The sequence below is a fragment of the Palaemon carinicauda genome, chromosome 12 (assembly GCF_036898095.1).
Source record: "Palaemon carinicauda isolate YSFRI2023 chromosome 12, ASM3689809v2, whole genome shotgun sequence".
Taxonomy (NCBI): domain Eukaryota; kingdom Metazoa; phylum Arthropoda; class Malacostraca; order Decapoda; family Palaemonidae; genus Palaemon; species Palaemon carinicauda.
The window spans coordinates 13,866,016-13,883,429 of NC_090736.1; the positions used below are offsets into that span (position 1 = coordinate 13,866,016).

At 35.7% G+C, this 17,414-nt stretch overlaps 1 protein-coding gene across 7 annotated transcripts in view; it reads left to right on the top strand.

Moving 5' to 3' along the window:
• Positions 1-17,414, top strand: part of Tmem131 (Transmembrane protein 131) — a 561,447-nt gene that overhangs the window by 410,694 nt on the left and 133,339 nt on the right. The window contains exon 1 of one of the 7 annotated variants that reach the window (XM_068384437.1): positions 10,086-10,253. The exons of 5 other annotated variants lie outside the window; for them this stretch is intronic. In XM_068384437.1, coding sequence (XP_068240538.1) covers positions 10,148-10,253 — 106 coding nt within the window. In that variant the 5' untranslated portion in view covers positions 10,086-10,147. Of the gene's footprint in view, positions 1-10,085; positions 10,254-17,414 lie in introns of those variants that run through there. One more of the 7 variants, XM_068384445.1, reaches the window with a different exon arrangement.

Genomic DNA, 17,414 nt, shown 5'->3' on the forward strand with positions numbered 1-17,414 from the left:
CTTAACCACTTGTTCTTACTTTTCAAGACTTCCAAATTCTTTCTAGTTGTGTAGATATGCACTTTTTCTAATTCATATCCTTCAAATATTAGTTTTTTCCCTCCTTTGTTACTAGTGATGATTTCCATTTTGGACTGAAGGGTTTCTTACAAAAATTAAAATGATTGATAAAGAAATTTGTTTGAGGGAAAGAAGTGAAGTTTTTTTCTGCCTTTCAAAGTACAAAAGAAAATTATAATGAACAACAGCTTGTTGGGTACTTATATGGGTTTTAACCATATAATCTTGAATAATTTATTTAAAAATGCTAAATAAAATGAACAACATCTTGTTAGGTAGCTATATGGGGTTTAACTGTAAGATCTTTACTAATCTCGAATAATTTATTTAAAAATGCTAAATAAGATTATTTTACCTGGAAGGTGCTTTGTCCATTAGGCATTATGTCAGTTAGGCATTTTGTCCGTGTTGAGGAATTAGGCATTCTGTCCTTAGACATTAGGCATTTTGTCCTTAGGCATTATGTCATTAGGCATTATATCCTACTACCGTGTATATATATATATATATATATATATATATATATATATATATATATATATATTCAAATAAGCCATATATATTTTTGATACATTCCGCCTGGGGCTCTGATCCCGAGGTCGTTAAGAGAATCCAGACATTAATGTATCAAAAATATATATGGCTTATTTGAATATGAAAAACACGTAAAAATGTGCAAAATTTATCATATATATATATATATATATATATATATATATATATACATATATATATGTATATATGTGTATAAATATGTATATATATATATATATATATATATATATATATATATATATATATATATATATATATATATATAAATTGTGCAAAATTATTTTACAGATTACTATTGTTATTTGTTGTTTTGGAAAAGGTCGGTACTCTCTTATGTTTGTTATATAGAAGCAGAAATCTTGTGCTTAAGTCTTGTTAGTTTCTTTATATTTTTCTTAGTTTTATTTCAATCTTTGAAAAATCTCAAGTTATTATTTTTCTTAGTTTTATCTCAATCTTTGAAAAATCTCAAGTTATTTCATGTTTTGTCACTATATTTCTTATTTTTTACATAAGATGAAACTCATTAGAAAATATTCCTTTGAAATCTTATCATTGTAACGCGACTTTTTATATTTTTCATAAATTTCTTATTTGCTCAAGTATGGATTTTTCAAGTCACCTTATTCCTAAATGTATTTAGAATTACGATAGGGAAATTAAACACATTTTTTCTAATGTTTTCAAATATATTTTTTATTTAAGACGTAATACATTATTATCATCATCATCATCTTACCAACATCTTGCATAATCATCCTACTGTAGTTCATTGGCCCTCCTATTGGCCCTTTTTCGATATATCAGGAGGGCCACTTATATTTGGCGTACTATAATTCATACATTTTGGGGCCACTTATATTTGGCGTACTATAATTCATACATTTTTGGGCCACTTACATTTGGCGTGCTATAATTCATACATTTTTGGGCTACTTATATTTGATCTATTATAATTCATACATTTTTGGCCCACTTATATTTGGTCTTTTATAATTCATACATTTTGGGCCACTTATATTTGGCCTATTATAATTCATACATTTTTGGGCCAATTTTGATATTTGGTATATTAAAATTTATACATTTTTGGGCCACTTATATTTGGCCTATTATAATTCATAATTTTTGGGCCAATTATGATATTTGGCATATTATAATTTATACATTTTTGGGCCACTTATATTTGGCCTATTATAATTCATAATTTTTGGGCCAATTATGATATTTGGCATATTATAATTTATACATTTTTGGGCCACTTATATTTGGCCTATTATAATTCATAAATTTTTGGGCCAATTATGATATTTGGCCTATTATAATTCATACATTTTTGGGCCACTTATATTTGGTGTACTATAATTCATACATTTTGGGGCCACTTATATTTGGCCTATTATAATTCATACATTTTTGGGCCACTTATATTTGGCCTAATATAATTCATACATTTTTTGGGCCAATTAGATTCGGCATATTATAATTTATACATTTTAGGGCCACTTATATTTGGCCTATTAAAATCCATACATTTTGGGCCACTTATGTTTGGCGTACTATAATTCATACATTTTAGGGCCACTTATATTTGGCCTGTTATAATTCATACATTTTTGGGCTACTTATATTTGGCCTATTATAATTCATACATTTTAGGGCCACTTATATTTGGCCTATTATAATTCATACATTTTAGGGCCACTTATATTTGGCCTATTATAATTCATACATTTTTGGGCTACTTATATTTGGCCTATTATAATTCATACATTTTTGGGCTACTTATATTTGGCCTATTATAATTCATACATTTTTTGGGCTACTTATTTTTGGCCTATTATAATTCACACATTTTTGGGCTACTTATATTTGGCCTATTATAATTCATACATTTTTGGGCTACTTATATTTGGCCTATTATAATTCATACATTTTAGGGCCACTTATATTTGGCCTATTATAATTCATACATTTTTTGGGCTACTTATTTTTGGCCTATTATAATTCACACATTTTTGGGCTACTTATATTTGGCCTATTATAATTCATACATTTTTGGGCTACTTATATTTGGCCTATTATAATTCATACATTTTAGGGCCACTTATATTTGGCCTATTATAATTCATACATTTTAGGGCCACTTATATTTGGCCTATTATAATTCATACATTTTTGGGCTACTTATATTTGGCCTATTATAATTCATACATTTTTGGGCTACTTATATTTGGCCTATTATAATTCATACATTTTAGGGCCACTTATATTTGGCCTATTAAAATTCATACATTTTTGGGCTACTTATATTTGGCCTATTATAATTCATACATTTTTGGGCTACTTATATTTGGCCTATTATAATTCATACATTTTAGGGCTACTTATATTTGGCCTATTATAATTCATACATTTTTGGGCTACTTATATTTGGCCTATTATAATTCATACATTTTAGGGCCACTTATATTTGGCCTATTAAAATTCATACATTTTTGGGCTACTTATATTTGGCCTATTATAATTCATACATTTTTGGGCTACTTATATTTGGCCTATTATAATTCATACATTTTAGGGCCACTTATATTTGGCCTATTAAAATTCATACATTTTTGGGCTACTTATATTTGGCCTATTATAATTCATACATTTTTTGGGCTACTTATTTTTGGCCTATTATAATTCACACATTTTTGGGCTACTTATATTTGGCCTATTATAATTCATACATTTTTTGGGTCACTTATATTTGCCCTATTATAATTCATACATTTTTGGGCTACTTATATTTGGCTTATTATAATTCATACATTTTTTGGGTCACTTATATTTGCCCTATTATAATTCATACATTTTTGGGCTACTTATATTTGGCCTATTATAATTCATACATTTTTGGGCTACTTATATTTGGCCTATTATAATTCATACATTTTTTGGGCTACTTATTTTTGGCCTATTATAATTCACACATTTTTGGGCTACTTATATTTGGCCTATTATAATTCATACATTTTTTGGGTCACTTATATTTGCCCTATTATAATTCATACATTTTTGGGCTACTTATATTTGGCCTATTATAATTCATACATTTTTGGGCTACTTATATTTGGCTTATTATAATTCATACATTTTTTGGGTCACTTATATTTGCCCTATTATAATTCATACATTTTTGGGCTACTTATATTTGGCCTATTAAAATTCATACATTTTTGGGCTACTTATATTTGGCTTATTATAATTCATACATTTTTTGGGTCACTTATATTTGCCCTATTATAATTCATACATTTTTGGGCTACTTATATTTGGCTTATTATAATTCATACATTTTTTGGGCTACTTATATTTGGCCTATTATAATTCATACATTTTTTGGGTCACTTATATTTGCCCTATTATAATTCATACATTTTTGGGCTACTTATATTTGGCCTATTAAAATTCATACATTTTTGGGCTACTTATATTTGGCTTATTATAATTCATACATTTTTTGGGTCACTTATATTTGCCCTATTATAATTCATACATTTTTGGGCTACTTATATTTGGCCTATTATAATTCATACATTTTAGGGCCACTTATATTTGGCCTATTATAATTCATACATTTTTTGGGCTACTTATTTTTGGCCTATTATAATTCACACATTTTTGGGCTACTTATATTTGGCCTATTATAATTCATACATTTTTTGGGTCACTTATATTTGCCCTATTATAATTCATACATTTTTGGGCTACTTATATTTGGCCTATTATAATTCATACATTTTTGGGCTACTTATATTTGGCCTATTATAATTCATACATTTTAGGGCTACTTATATTTGGCCTATTATAATTCATACATTTTTGGGCTACTTATATTTGGCCTATTATAATTCATACATTTTAGGGCCACTTATATTTGGCCTATTAAAATTCATACATTTTTGGGCTACTTATATTTGGCCTATTATAATTCATACATTTTTGGGCTACTTATATTTGGCCTATTATAATTCATACATTTTAGGGCCACTTATATTTGGCCTATTAAAATTCATACATTTTTGGGCTACTTATATTTGGCCTATTATAATTCATACATTTTTTGGGCTACTTATTTTTGGCCTATTATAATTCACACATTTTTGGGCTACTTATATTTGGCCTATTATAATTCATACATTTTTTGGGTCACTTATATTTGCCCTATTATAATTCATACATTTTTGGGCTACTTATATTTGGCTTATTATAATTCATACATTTTTGAGCCACTTATATTTGGCATACTACAATTCATACATTTTTAGCAACCAGTCGTAACTGTATTTCGATAAATGATAAAAAGTATTTTGAAGGGAAGAGCTGATTTCTCTCTCTCTCTCTCTCTCTCTCTCTCTCTCTCTCTCTCTCTCTCTCTCTCAGCTGTGGTATATTTCCTTCAAGATTTTGAAGGATATTACTATTGTCGACGGCCATTTTTTGTGGTACCGGAAACTCTTAGTTTATCGCCAGTGCTTATTATTATTATTATTATTATTATTATTATTATTATTATTATTATTATTATTATTATTATTATTATTGACAGTGGTAGTAGTAGTAGTAGCTAGATTACATTGACATAATTATTTACGTATAACTGACCGAGTGATTAGTGCATAAAATTATTTTATGCTGCTTATATTTTTGAGTAATTTTGTGCTTGTATTATTATAAGCAATAACTTCCCCATTTTCCGTTATATGGGTTTGCTCTTATATCGTTTGAGTTTGATTCATATGAATCAATGTTCATTATGAACAAGAGGGAAAAAAAAAACACGAAATGTCTAATTCTGCCTAAATTATCGTTTCACAGACGTAGACTATCCAAGGTCAGTCGAAATTTATACCGATGTAAAACCAGTCTGAAGACATGCTCTCTCTTTGTCTCTTTTAATTTATATGACACATTATGTATCATAGGTCTCTGTATTTATATTTCATGTTGTATATAATCTCTCTCTCTCTCTCTCTCTCTCTCTCTCTCTCTCTCTCTCTCTCTCTCTCTCTCTTAAAGTGGTAATCTCTTTACGTACAAAATAGCAGATACTTGGAACAGACTTCCAGCGGATGTAATAAACAGTAACAAAATGAACGAGTTCAAGAATAAGTTAGACAAGATCACAAAAACTCTCTAAACGTTGAAACCATATCGCTCTCCCCAAGAGCAAATGGAGTCTCTCCGGGTGGGCTAAAATGTCTTGGGACATCCAAAATCTCTCTCTCTCTCTCTCTCTCTCTCTCTCTCTCTCTCTCTCTCTCTGTGTGTGTGAATTCATGCCTAGGTGTATACCAAGGCCATACCTATTACTAAAATGTGTGCAATTGAACATATGAAATCATGTTTTGAGATCATTGTTCTCTAATCATGGGTAGTGCCATAGCATCTGTACCATGGTCTTCCACTGTCTTGGGTTAGAGTTCTTTTGCTTGAGGGTACACTCGTGCATGCTATTTTATCTTATTTCTCTTCCTCTTGTTGTGTTAAAGTTTTTATGGTTTATATAGGAAAGATTTATTTGAATGTTGTAACTGTTCTTAAAATATTTTATTTTTCCTTGTTTCCTTTCCTCACTGGGCTATTTTCCCTGTTCGAGCCCCTGGGTTATACCATCCTGATTTTCCAACTAGGGTTGTAGCTTAGCAATCGGTAATAATAATAATAATAATAATAATAATAATAATAATAATAATAATAATGTGTATGGGGTCTTCACATCTCACCAAACTGCGTCCTAAAGAATTTACTAGACAGAAAAACTATCACGAATTAAGCTTCAATGTTAATAACGTTGACCTTTTAAGATATCACTCCAATCCTTTCTAGGAAGACTATTGAGTCATATCAAGAGGATACTGTTATTAAAAGAAAAAAAGAAACAAAAAAACCGCCCATCTTGTAGAAAACGGTTGAGCAAATTTAAACCATTCAGTGAACAGATAGTTTTTCTTTTAAAATTGTAGCTATAAAAATAAATAAAAAAAAGTCATTATTCACGAGAAGTGTGAAGGAATATGGTGAATATTTAATATTATTATACAAAATTGTATAGATCGATTTTCTGAAATGATCTCTCGGGTGTAGTTGAATTACATCAAATCAATGAAACTAGATCTTCAACCTTTGGTAAATTGTCTTCTTTAACCATATGACTTGATAACTAAATTTTTAATTTTTGAGTTGTGTGTGTGTATATATATATAAATATATATTTGTGTATAATATATATATATATATATATATATATATATATATGTGTGTATAATATATATATATATATATATATATATATATATATATATATATATATATATATATATATATATTTATAATGTGTATATAGAATGTAGGTGCGCACATACATTCTAGATAAGTTTTGCCAAGGTTTAACTACAGCTCCCCACAATATTGCCGCATGCACGAGATCTCATTTAGAAGATTCAGCAACCTCGATCCTACATCCTGAAGGTGGAATCAAAATAAAGAAAATAGTGTCGATACATAAATGTTTAAAGGCCGTTCATGAATGACAAGGGAAAGGAACAGTGACATTGCCCTATCGAGCAGGACAATGCCCTAGAGACTGACCATATACATGATCAGCACCGTAGCCCCCTCTCAACCCAGGTTATGACCAAGGAGGGCCAGGCAATGGCTGCTGATAACTCGGCAGATTAAAATATAGGCTCCCCCAATTTCCCCATCCTTAGCTTCCAAGGATGACGAGGTTGCAGCGACCAAAGAAACTAACGAATTTGAGCGGGTTTCGAACCCCAGTCTTGCGATCACCAATCAGGGACGTTACCACATCGGTCAAAACAACGAACTTGTATTGCAGGCCAGACTATATATTATGCTTATATAATATTAGAGGTAGAGAACCTGGAACTGGTCTAGGAACATCAGAAATTACATTCCTGTATTCTTTGGAATTGCATTCCTGAATTTTTTGGAATTACATTCCTGTATTCTTTGGAATTACATTCCTCTATTCCTTGGAATTACATTCCTGTATTCCTTGGAATTACGTTCCTGTATTTTTCGGAATTACATTCCTGTATTCCTTGGAATTGCGTTCCTGTATTTTTCGGAATTATATTCCTGTATTCCTTCGAATTGCGTTCTAGTATTTTTCGAAATTACATTCCTGTATTCTTTGGGATATCCATCTTTTCACCCAATTATCTAAAATTCAATATTAAGAATTGGAAATTATCCACCAACTACCGTAAGTTATATTTGATATCAAGGACCTCATGATTAACACGGTCAAAAATAACGCGAAAGTCAATATCAATCATAATGAACTTCATGTCATATTTAGAATCAAGTAATTTTTGTAAAATTATTAACGTTTTATGAAGAGACCTGAGCAAAAATCTGGCAGCAATTTTAGACTTCTGGAAGCGTTGTAAACGTTATAGATACTATCTGAGCCAGAGTTGCCAGGTTGGCCTTTTTCGGACCAAAAAACAACAACTAAAGAGCCCTCCAAATATGTCCTTTTTTCGTGCTACATACCTAAATTTTGTATCTTTGAAATTGGTTAGCCTTAAATGCTATATTTTCGGCCTTTTTCCTACTATTAGGTTGGCCTTTTAAAGCTGCAGTTGATCAGACGTTGGCCTTTTCTCTTTTGGAAAACCTGGCAACCCTGATCTGAGCAAAGATCTGGCTATCAAATATTTTTGACTTATGGTGTCTTTGCTCAAACTACTTATCGTAGTACTAGATTTTTAAGTAGTAATTTTGAATTCCACTTTGTTATGTTTCCTAAGAAAACAGAATAGATATTAGTACTCATAATAGAAACAGTGGTTGTAAGAATGATAGTAACCCCGGTTATCATTACTGTAATTGAGAAACCGCACTTGGGTATCTTTACCAAATAAGACGGGAAAGTTAATTATTTGTAATAAGGCGATGGAGTTTTCACCGAGTGAACCCACATTTCAACCCATACAAGATGTCTTTGTATTGTTAATAAAAATAACCCACTATTTATGTAAAATTAAATTTATTGAGCTTTCGTAGGGATCATCTCTCTTCCTCTTCCTGTTTGTCCGTATTTTTCATTTTATCTCTCCCGAATATCAAACCGTGCTTCTAGATATATTTTATCTCAAAATTTCAGTGACGTAGCTTAGCAGCTGGGTAGAATTATACATATGAAACAAAGAGAAAAAAATTAAAAAGAGAATGTAGTTCTAATGTACGAGTTCCACAAGATTTATTCTTCAGTAACTCTGATTTTTTTTCTTTGTGGGCCACAGCTTATCGCATCCTGTGTGTGACGCTTATATTTTCATATCCTGTGCCGAGTTATCATAAAACCGCTCCTTGTACCAAAGAACCATTTGCAGCATTGCGCACCAAGAGACAGAAGGCGCAGGTTCTTCTTCTTTCGTGTTTTTATAAGTTTTGTGTCCTTCCTTGTTGAACTCGGCGAAGATCAGTTCATTGGCTACTGGATGGATGGATTGCATCAGTGAAAATTCCATTTTACTTATAGATTTGGGAATTTTATATATATATATATATATATATATATATATATATATATATATATATATATATATATATATATATAATTCTTTGTTTTATGTAATGAGTGTCAAAACTAGCTGGTTATCTGTGGTTTATAATGACAGTTATTGAATAATTTGTCAGTGGCAAATTGTGGATGGAAATTTTTTTTTTACATGTTAAGGTAGATGAATGGAAATTGACTATATAACCGTGTTGATTTTAATAGTAATGATAACGATAACAAAAAGGAAAATAACACCAGTAATGAAAATATTACTGTTGTTCGGTGTGAGGTAAACTAGTTGTTTAATCGCTTCCATCCACAAGCACGTGTTGAACTTCGAAGTGCTCATTTCCTTGAAGAGTGTTGGCTACCATTGGTAGAAGGTCGGACAAAGCCACCAATGAACTCTAAGCACAAATTTATTCCAAACCCAGTGATTCGATGGAAGGATGCAGTCTCTAACATAGAAGGGGCTTTTCTTTGAACCAGGGTTTACACGGTCGAACGGTTCGTCGAACCCGGTTGACAAACCTGCTTGTCAGGCGGTTCGAAGAGGTGAAGTCAGTCACAAATGCATGAGGTTTGTGGACTATGAAGCCCCGCGAACGAAAGTCCAACTAGAACAGACTTTCTTCGAACCGCTCGAATATCCCGATAGTTCATATGTTCGAACATCTCTTCAAACACTTGTCTGTCGAACAACGTTCGACGAACCATGCGACCGTTTAAACCCGCTTTAAATTAGCAGGAGGACACACAGTATGGGGGTCTGTAAATCTGAAAGAATGTGGGTAAGGATAGGGGGGGGTCTGTAAAACTAAAAGAATGGCTTTCAGAGGGGGTTGGGGTATGGTAAGCTACAACGATATTCGGTGTGAGAGAGCTGGTCATTTAGTGTGTGTGGATTACCTGTGACGGTCGTGACAGCTGTTTTGACGAATCCTTGACATGGGATGTAATCGGTTTTTAACTGTTTGGACTTTGGCCGTCCAGTTAGTCGGTGGTGTAGCTAAGTTAGCTAACACGTGTACTGCTTATGAAGTTTTCTCGCAAGGTAAATTATATGTATTTATTTTAGATGGAGAGCAATTTCGAAATTTCTTTTAATTGTTTGAGTTTAAAGGGCTGGTTTCTTGCTAGTATATATTTGCTTTCCTGACATGTCTTTGGAGTAGTTTTCGTTTTTGTTCATGAAATATTAATGCTAAGCAATAGAGTAAAACTAATTTGGATATTAAAACTTCTCAATGTTGATGGGTGATCTGAGGGCATGTTTTCACGTGGAATTGTTTGCAAATAATGGAACTGACTGATTCACAACACGTGTTTGTTATATAAAAGAAAATAGGTTTAGCTGGTGCTCTGACGTTATACCGAGCACGATGGATCCTTCATATGAAAAGTTCCAATTCTGCCAACAAGATTCCAATACTGTTGTTAGGCTGTGTATTTGTTTACAACACCACGCTCTCCATATACTGCCAAATTATGCACAGCTATTGTTTTCCTCTATTACTTTTTCATAATTTAAACAGTTCGCCACATGGGAAATAATTAACGGGACTTAAATTTCGTTGTTAATTAAAATTTAAAATCGATAGCATACGAGAAAAACCTCATATTGGATCCTTATCACTAAAGTTCATCCAAAGTTCCCGTCGATTATAATGCCACCAAAAGTATTTTTAATTTTGGATTTAATACTACCTAAATATACGAACGGGTTAAATAGGTTTTGCTTATTTACCATAATCGCAGCAACAAGCGTAAGGTGTTTACAAGACCCCTCTCTCCATATACTGCCAAATTATGCAAAGCTATTGTTTTCCTCTATTACTTTTTCTTAAGTTAAAACAGTTTGCGTCATGGGAAACAAATTGGAATTATAAAAAAAACCGAATTATATTAAAAAAAACGCTTTGTTTCCTCTCTAAACGTTGACGATGTCAGTTACAGGTTGTTTAGTGAGGAAACTAGGCTTGTTTTTTTTTTTACTATTCTTTAGTTTTTTATTTTAAATTTTTTTCCCATGTGATGAAGTGTTTTAGATTATGAAAAAATTAAGAGGAAAACAGTGTGATATAAGAGAAAACATTAAAATTCCTTTTGAGGGATAAATCCTACATGAGATTTTGATTATCCGTAAGCATATCGTCGATATTTCAGATTGTGATTTTTTAGAAATTTTTAATTGAGAGAATGGTATTACTATAATTAGCACTAAGTAATTTCAAAATTAATGTTTTCCTGATTAAGTTATGAGCGTTGATAATTAAGTAAATCGTAAAGTCCGCTGCGCCAACCTACCAATAGGGGAGATTGTAAGTGTTGATTTTGGGTGGGTCAGTCAGGCCTAAAGGGATTTTGAGGCAGCGGCCGAGTTAAGGCTTTAATATAGCACAACTATTTTTTTTTCTCACTGTATTGAGTCAATGTTACAAGTTGCTCGAGTAAAGCAGCATACAATGAAGGGTTACATACCTGCTTGCCGATGCACGGTATTCTAACCAAATCAGATTGTATTATTATTATTATTATTATTATTATTATTATTATTACTATCCAAGCTACAACCCTAGTTGGAAAAGCAAGATGCTATAAGCCCAGGGGCTCCAACAGGGAAAAATAGCCCAGTGAGGAAAGGAAATAAGGAAATAAATAAATGAAGAGAACAAATTAACAATAAATCATTCTAAAATAAGTAAGTGTCAAAACAGACATGTCTTATATAAACTATTAACAACATCAAAAACAAATATGTCATTAAACTATAAAAAGACTCATGTCCACCTGGTCAACAAAAAAGCATGTGCTCCAACTTTGAACTTTTGAAGTTCTACTGATTCAACCGCCCGATTAGGAAGATCATTCCACAACTTGGTAACAGCTGTTATAAAACTTCTCGAGTACTGCGTAGTATTGAGCCTCGTGATGGAGAAGGCCTGGCTATTAGAATTAACTGCCTGCCTAGTATTACGAACAGGATAGAATTGTCCAGGGAGATCAGAGTTATGAAAAATCTTATGCAACATGCATAATGAACTAATTGAACGACGGTGCTAGAGATTAATATCTAGATCAGGAATAAGAAATTTAATAGACTGTAAGTTTCTGTCCAACAAATTAAGATGAGAATCAGCAGCTGAAGACCAGACAGGAGAACAATACTCAAAACAAGGTAGAATGAAAGAATTAAAACACTACTTCAGAATAGATTGATCACCGAAAATCTTGAAAGACTTTCTCAATAAGCCTATTTTTTTTTGTGCAATTGAAGAAGACACAGACCTTATATGTTTCTCAAAAGTATTGTTCATTATGATCAGAATCCAGTACCTCTGATGATTCGCCAGGAAATTTTTGAATTTAAATGAAGACAAAAACAGTTTTGATAAGATCCTATTAACCTAGTGGTTTCACATTCTGGATTTAACAAAACGGTTAACAAAATCCGTAATTTTAATCGGAAATTCTCCTTAAAAATACTGTTCTCAGCCATATTTCAGTAAAATACAGGCGACCGTAATTTTACCTTACTTTTTTTTTATTTATATTTTACGGTTTCGTGCCGTAATATCACCCTTTACGTCAGTATATCGGAGTAAACTTTGCCAGGCATTTACGTTTTTTTTAATGCAAATTTTTAACGGCGAAGTTCTTGAATGTCTAAATATTTTCTTTAATTGTTGATTTATATACAAATTATATTCTTTATAGGTAAAGGTAAGAGGAACAAAGTATTTCATAGCAGTATATGGTCAAAATTCGATAAATTACAATGTTTGTTTTTCTTTAATTTCGGGTTTCTGATTATTTTATTTTTATTTTTAATTTATCTTCAAAGCCAAATTTGGTGTATAGTCGGGATTAATATATATTATTCAGTGCCTTTATAAAAGAGCCTGTGCTGTCATAGGGCCTGTAGAAAGTAAAATCATTATTTTATGAATTTGAGTTGTAAGCTATGTGCCTTTATGAAGACATCCCTAAGTTTTGAAAAGGGCCCCTGTACTTTTTTACCTGTGGCACTAAAGAAAATCTCTGCCGAAAATGGAAGTTTTGAAATAATCTTCCCTATTAGTTGTTAGCAGATTTCTTCAATTTGTTGTTTTAGTAATTTCTGTGGTGAAGCGTGACGCCAAAATTGTTTGAGAGCCCCACTCCAAAATGCGGTGAATAGTGACGCAAAAATGGAAATAAACTGTCTGGTGTGTATAGATATAGAGTAAGCTGATGCAAAAAGGAATAAAATAGACTCACGCAAGAATTAATACAAGTAGCCTGGTGTGTGAATAGAGAGAATAGCCTTATTCAAGATAGAGTGAATAGAATAGGCTGACTAGAATTAATAAAATATTCGACTGTTGAATTAATAAAACAGACTGACTAGAATGAATGGAATAGGTGGACACCAGAATAGATTGAATAGGCTGATGCAAGAATGAATAGAATAGGCTGATTCAAGAATTGATAGCCTAGGCTGACACAAACATAGATAGTGTAGGTTGATGCACGCTTTGATGGAGTGGGGTTTCACGCTCATGGGTGGAATAGGTTGCCACATGCATGGGTAGAGTAGGCTCCCTGCTTCACGCAGCATGCCTGGATGAATAGGTTAGGCTGGCGCAAACGTGGTTGGATATGGCAGGCTGACGCAAGCGTAGATGGATAGGGGAAGCTAACGCAAGCGTGGATGGATAGGGCAGGCTGACGCAAGCGTGGATGGATAGGGCAGGATGACGCAAGCGTTGATGGGTAGGGCAGGCTGACGCAAGCATGAATGGATAGGGCAGGCTGATGCAACTGTGGATGGATAGTGCAGGCTGATGCCAGCGTGGATGGATAGGGCAGGCTGACGCCAGCGTGGATGAATAGGGCAGGCTGACGCAAGCGAGGATGGGTAGGGGAGGCTGACGCAAGCGTGGATGGGTAGGGCAGGCTGACGCAAGCGTGGATGGATGGGGCAGGCTGACACAAGCGTGGATGGAGAGGGAAAACTAATGTAAGCGTGGATGGATAGGGCAGGCTGACGCAAGCGTGGATGGATAGGGCAGGCTGACGCAAGCTTGGATGGATAGGGCAGGTTGACGCAAGCCTGGATGGGTAGGGGAGGCTGATGCAAGCCTGGATGGATAGGGCAGGCTGACAAAAGCATGGATGGATAGGGCAGGCTGATGGAAGCGTGGATGGATAGGGCAGGCTGATGCAAGCATGGATGCATAGGGCAGACTGAAGCAAGCGTGGATGGAGAGGGCAGGCTGACGCAAGCGTCGATGAATAGGGGACGCTAATGCAAGCGTGAATGGATAGGGCAGGCTGACGAAGGCGTGGATGGATAGGGCAGGGCAACGAAAGCGTGGATGGAGAGGACAAACTAATGCAAGCGAGGATGGATAGGGCAGGCTGGCGCAAGCCTGGAGGGATAGGGCGGGCTGAAGCAAGCATGGATGGGTGGGGCAGGCTGACGCAATCACGGATGGATAGGGCAGGCTGACGCAATCACGGATGGATAGGGCAGGCTGACGGAAGCGTGGATGGATAGGGCAGGCTACGCAAGCGTGGATGAATAGGGCTGGCTGACACAAGCGGGGATGGATAGGGCAGGGTGACATAAGCATGGATGGATAGGGCAGGATGACGTAAGCATAGATGGATAGGGCTGGCTGACGCAAGCGTGGATGAATAGGGCAGGGTGACACAAGCGTGGATGGATAGGGCAGGGTGACACAAGCGTGGATGGATAGGGCAGGCTGACGCAAACGTGGATGGATAGGGCAGGCTGACGCAAATGTGGATGGGTAAGGCAGGCTGATGCAAGAGGGCAGGCTGATGCAAGCGTGGATGGATAGGGCAGGCTAATGCAAGCGTGGATGGATAGAGCAGGCTGACGCAAGCGTGGATGGATAGGGGAAGCTAGCACAGGCGTGAATGGATAGGGCAGGGTGACGAAGGCGTTTATGGATAGGCAGACTGATGCTAGCGTGTATGGATAGGGCAGACTGATGCAAGCGTGGATGGATAGGGCAGGCTGACGCAAGCGTGGATGGATAGGGCAGGCTGACGCAAGCGTGGATGGATAGGGCAGGCTGACGCAAGCGTGGATGGATAGGGCAGGCTGACACAAGCATAGATGGATAGGGTTAGCTGACGCAAGCGTGGATGGATAGCGCGGGCTGACGCAAGCGTGGATGGATAGGGCAGGCTGACGCAAGCGTGGATGGATAGGGCAGGCTGACGCAAGCGTGGATGGATAAGGCAGGCTGACGCAAGCGTGGATGGATAGAGCTGGCTGACACAAGCGTGGATGGATAGGGCTGGTTGATGTAAGCATGGATCGATAGGGCAGGCTGACAAGCGATGATGGATGGGGCTGGCTGACACAAGCAATGATGGATGGGGCAGGCTGACGCAAGCGTGGATGAATAGGGCAGGCTGACGCAAGCGTGGATGGTTAGGGCAGGCCGACGCTAGCGTGGATGGATAGGGCAGGCCGACGCAAGCGTGGATGGATAGGGCCTGGCCAACTCGAGCAGGGATAGTTCGGTCAGGCCGATGCAAGCGTGTGTAAATAGGGCAGGGTGACGAAGGCGTGGATGGATAGGACAGGGTGACGAAGGCAGGGATGGATAGGGCGGCTGCCGCAAGCTTGGATGGATAGGGTGGCTGCCGCAAGCGTAGATGGATAGAGCAGGCTTATGCAAGCGTGGATGGATAGGGCTGGCTTATGCAAGCATGTAAATAATAGGCTGATGCAAGAATCGTTAGAATACGTTGACGAAGGAATAGGATGTATTAGAATGAATAGAATAGCTTGGTGTAAGAACTGATAGAATAACCTGATGACAAATTGTGTGATATAGCTTGAAGAGAGAATGGAGTGTATAAACTAACACAACAAATCATATGATAATAGGTTGACACCAAGGATAATAAAGGCTGACTAAAGAATAAATAACGTAGGCCTACGTAAGAATGGATATCGTAAGATGATGCAAAAATGCATCGTAGGCTGATGTAGGGGTGGATAGGTTAGGCTAAGCAGATGCTAGAATAGATAGGCTAAGGGAGTTTAGGCTGACGCAAGAATGTCTAGTATTGGCTAGGGAAAGCTAGGCTGACACAAAAATGGATAGGCTAGGCTAGACTGATGCAAGAATGTATCGGCTAGGGAAGGCTATGCTGATACAAAAATGTATAGGCTAGACTAGGCTAATGTAAGAATGGATAAGCTAGACAAGACAAGGCTGGGCTGATACAAGAATGGATAGGCTAGGGAAGGCTAGGCTCGGCTGATGTAAGAATGGATAAGCTAGACAATGGAAGGCAAGGCTGATGCAATAATATACAGGATAACCGAGCCTAGGATGACGCAAGAATGTATTGGCTAAGAGAGGCTGATGTAAGAATAGATAGGCTAGACTATCCTATGCTGATGCAAGCATATATTGGGTCTGCTAATGCAAGAATTGATAGGATGACTCAAGAATGGATATGGTAACCCAAGAATGGCCAAGCCGACACAAAAATGGTTAAACTACGCTGTCGCAAGAATGGATAAAATAGTGAAATGAATAGCCTGACACGAGTAATAGAGCAATGTGAACCGACACAAATAATGGTACGAATAGTATGACAGAAAATCGAATGAAACCCGTGACAGAATCAAATGGATTGAATAGCCTGAAGCAATAAAGCATGTAAGTACGTACTCATACCATAAAAGGGCATCGAATGAAATGGAACGAATGTCTAGACTCCAAAAATAGAAAGTTCATATGCCTGTCGATTTAGGAAAAAAAATATATAAAGCTTTATTTTTTATTCAACTCCTTCGTCCTGTATTTTCCTACTGGTTATAGGAATAAATGTAGTGGCAGGACAAGAACTGGGTATTTCAGCATATGTCAGAAACGCTTTGTTGACGCTTTGCGTCGTAGCAGAGGAAGTGCCACGTCGTTATATAATTATATCTCCTGAACTCTTACTTGTTTATCCTCTGCACCATCCGTTTCATCGGAGTTATTAGAAAAAATACTGATTATTCACTGGATGAGATTAAACTGGAGTTGGCCTTGCGACAATATGCTATCTCTCTCTCTCTCTCTCTCTCTCCTCTCTCTCTCTCTCTCTCTCTCTCTCTCTCTCTCTCTCTCTCTCTCTCTCTCTAACATAACACCATGAATTTTCACACAGTCTAGAATTGAAGAAATAAGTA